At 55.5% G+C, this 2,068-nt stretch overlaps 2 protein-coding genes across 2 annotated transcripts in view; one reads left to right on the forward strand and one right to left on the reverse strand.

The window, feature by feature from the left end:
• Positions 1-300: 300 nt before the first annotated feature.
• PTSG_02422 (uncharacterized protein) lies at positions 301-962 on the forward strand (the record flags this gene model as incomplete). Its single annotated transcript, XM_004996858.1, has 4 exons — positions 301-344; positions 453-511; positions 746-804; positions 930-962. The coding sequence occupies 4 exons, from the start codon at positions 301-303 to the stop codon at positions 960-962; spliced, it is 195 nt and encodes a 64-aa protein (XP_004996915.1).
• A 534-nt stretch (positions 963-1,496) lies between these two features.
• PTSG_02423 (serine palmitoyltransferase) overlaps positions 1,497-2,068 on the reverse strand; it is a gene marked incomplete at its 3' end in the record, with an annotated part of 4,291 nt that continues 3,719 nt past the window's right edge. The window contains exons 10-11 of the mRNA XM_004996859.1: positions 1,934-1,955; positions 1,497-1,595 (exon numbers count right to left, since the gene is read on the reverse strand). Coding sequence (XP_004996916.1) covers positions 1,497-1,595; positions 1,934-1,955 — 121 coding nt within the window. The remainder of the gene's footprint in view (positions 1,596-1,933; positions 1,956-2,068) is intronic.

Below are 2,068 nucleotides of genomic sequence, written 5' to 3' on the forward strand. Positions count from 1 at the left end.
GGCATCATCCGGTGTGTGTGTGCGCGTGTTTGTGAACTTGCATCAAAGATGTGTGTGCTTCTGCACCACGACTGCAGCCCCGGTGTCGTTGTGGCACTTGCAGCATTCACTTACGCAGCCAACTTTGCCGTTGCTGTGTTGTGTTTTGATCAGGGTACAAGACATTCGCTCCATCGAGCGCAACAAAGTTGCCGTGTACACATCCTTCCGCCCTGGCGATATCGTTTTGGCACGCGTGGTACGAGTTGCTGTTGCTGTCTCTCGGTTGCCTGCGTGTGTATTGCGAGTTGCAAGAGCAAGATGTACACGAGTTTGCGAGAGCGTGTCCAAAATGAGCAGGAGGGGTGTGTAACCATATGAAATGGTTACCTTCACAGCAGCCACCCACCCCACTCATCGTCACGGGTATGTTGGCGCTGTGCTGGGCAGATCTCGCTCGGTGATGCGCGCAGCTACTACCTCTCCACTGCGGAGAAGGGCTTTGGTGTCGTGTCGGCAAGAAGTGAAGCTGGTGGGTTGCACTTCTGCGCGCGTGCATGTGTGTGTGTGTGTTGTGTGTGTGTTGACGTATGCGCGTGCGCATGTGTGTGCACGTGTGAACGTTCGTGTGTGCATCCATTTATGGACACGTTTGTGTGTGTGTGTGTGTGTGTGTGTGTGTGTGTGTGTGTGTGTGTGTGTGTGTGTGTGTGTGTGTGTGTATTTCGTTTCCCCATTTCATGCCAACCCATCGTGTGAATTGCAGGTGTGTTGATGAAACCTGTTGCGTTGATGGAGATGGAGTGCCCAAAGACAAGGGCGAGGGTAAGTCTAATCGCTGCTGTGCGCCAATGCGTGCTGGGTGCTGTGTGTGCATGTGTTGATGCTCGTGTCAGTTTGTGTCTGGCATGCTTCGTATGTGCGTGTTGTGCACGTGTGCGCGTGCGCAGCCCCTCTTGTGTGCATTTCTGGAGGTCAGGTGACATGTGTGACGACCACGCTGGGGCACAGAAAGCAGCGAAAATCGCGCTAATTGCGGAAGACGACACGGCGGAAGAAGAGAGCGATCGAGCCATGGATACCAGCACCACCACGTCGTAAACAGTCGGTGCGGGTGGCAATGCACGTGCTCGTGTTGAACAGTAAAGCAAACCAAGCCACAGTTTATGCTCTGATGCCCCCGAAACGGTATGAAATGCAACCGCACAGACACCCTCCCCCCCCCCTCTCCTCGTGCAATTGTTTGTCCCCGAAACAACAAAGCACACCCCGAAACTAGAATGGGCCAAAAAAAAAGCCACCAGCACCACCATTAACAGCAGCAGCAGCAGGGGGGGGGCACCAACCCTCAAAAAAAATTAATGAAGAATGAAAGCTACAAAGGCGAAACAGCAGCGCTCAAAGAATGCATGCGACTGCAAGTGTGTGAGCGAGTGCGAGTGCGAGTCTGCATGTGCGCGAGAGGCAGAGACAGACGTGCGTGCGAATGCGCGAGTGCGTGCGCGTGCGTACGCGTGCTAGAGTTTGTCGGCAGCGGCAGCGGCGATCTGCTTGATGTCGCGGAACGCGCGGGGTTTGTGGTGCTGCGAATACTTGAGTCCAAGCAGATCAGCAACCTGATCGCGTTGGCCCAAGTGGAAGTTGGCAAGGGGGGGGGGGCAACAACAGGAGTGTGCATTGTGTTGGCATGTGGGCATGTGAGCAAGGGTTAATTGATTTCAGGCAATAATGCCACGAAACAACAGAACACGGGCAAACACACACACACACACACACACACACACACACACACACACCCACACACACACACACACACACACACGCACACACACACACGCACGTGCACACCCCAGCAGACGAACATCATCACGGCCACGATGGGGCACCACCACCGCCACCGCCACCACCACCAACGACGACAACAACAGTCGCAAAAGCAGCAGCATCAGCGCACCTCGTCAAGCGCCTCGCAGCGCCTGGGTCGAGCTGCTCGCGCGTGTGCGACGCAAAAATACAGAAAGCGGACGCGGGACTCGACAATCGGGGGTGGGCGGGTAGCCGACGACGACAACAGAATGCGCGCTTCTTC

This window comes from Salpingoeca rosetta, assembly GCF_000188695.1.
Source record: "Salpingoeca rosetta unplaced genomic scaffold supercont1.5, whole genome shotgun sequence".
In the NCBI taxonomy this organism is placed as follows: Eukaryota; class Choanoflagellata; order Craspedida; family Salpingoecidae; genus Salpingoeca; species Salpingoeca rosetta.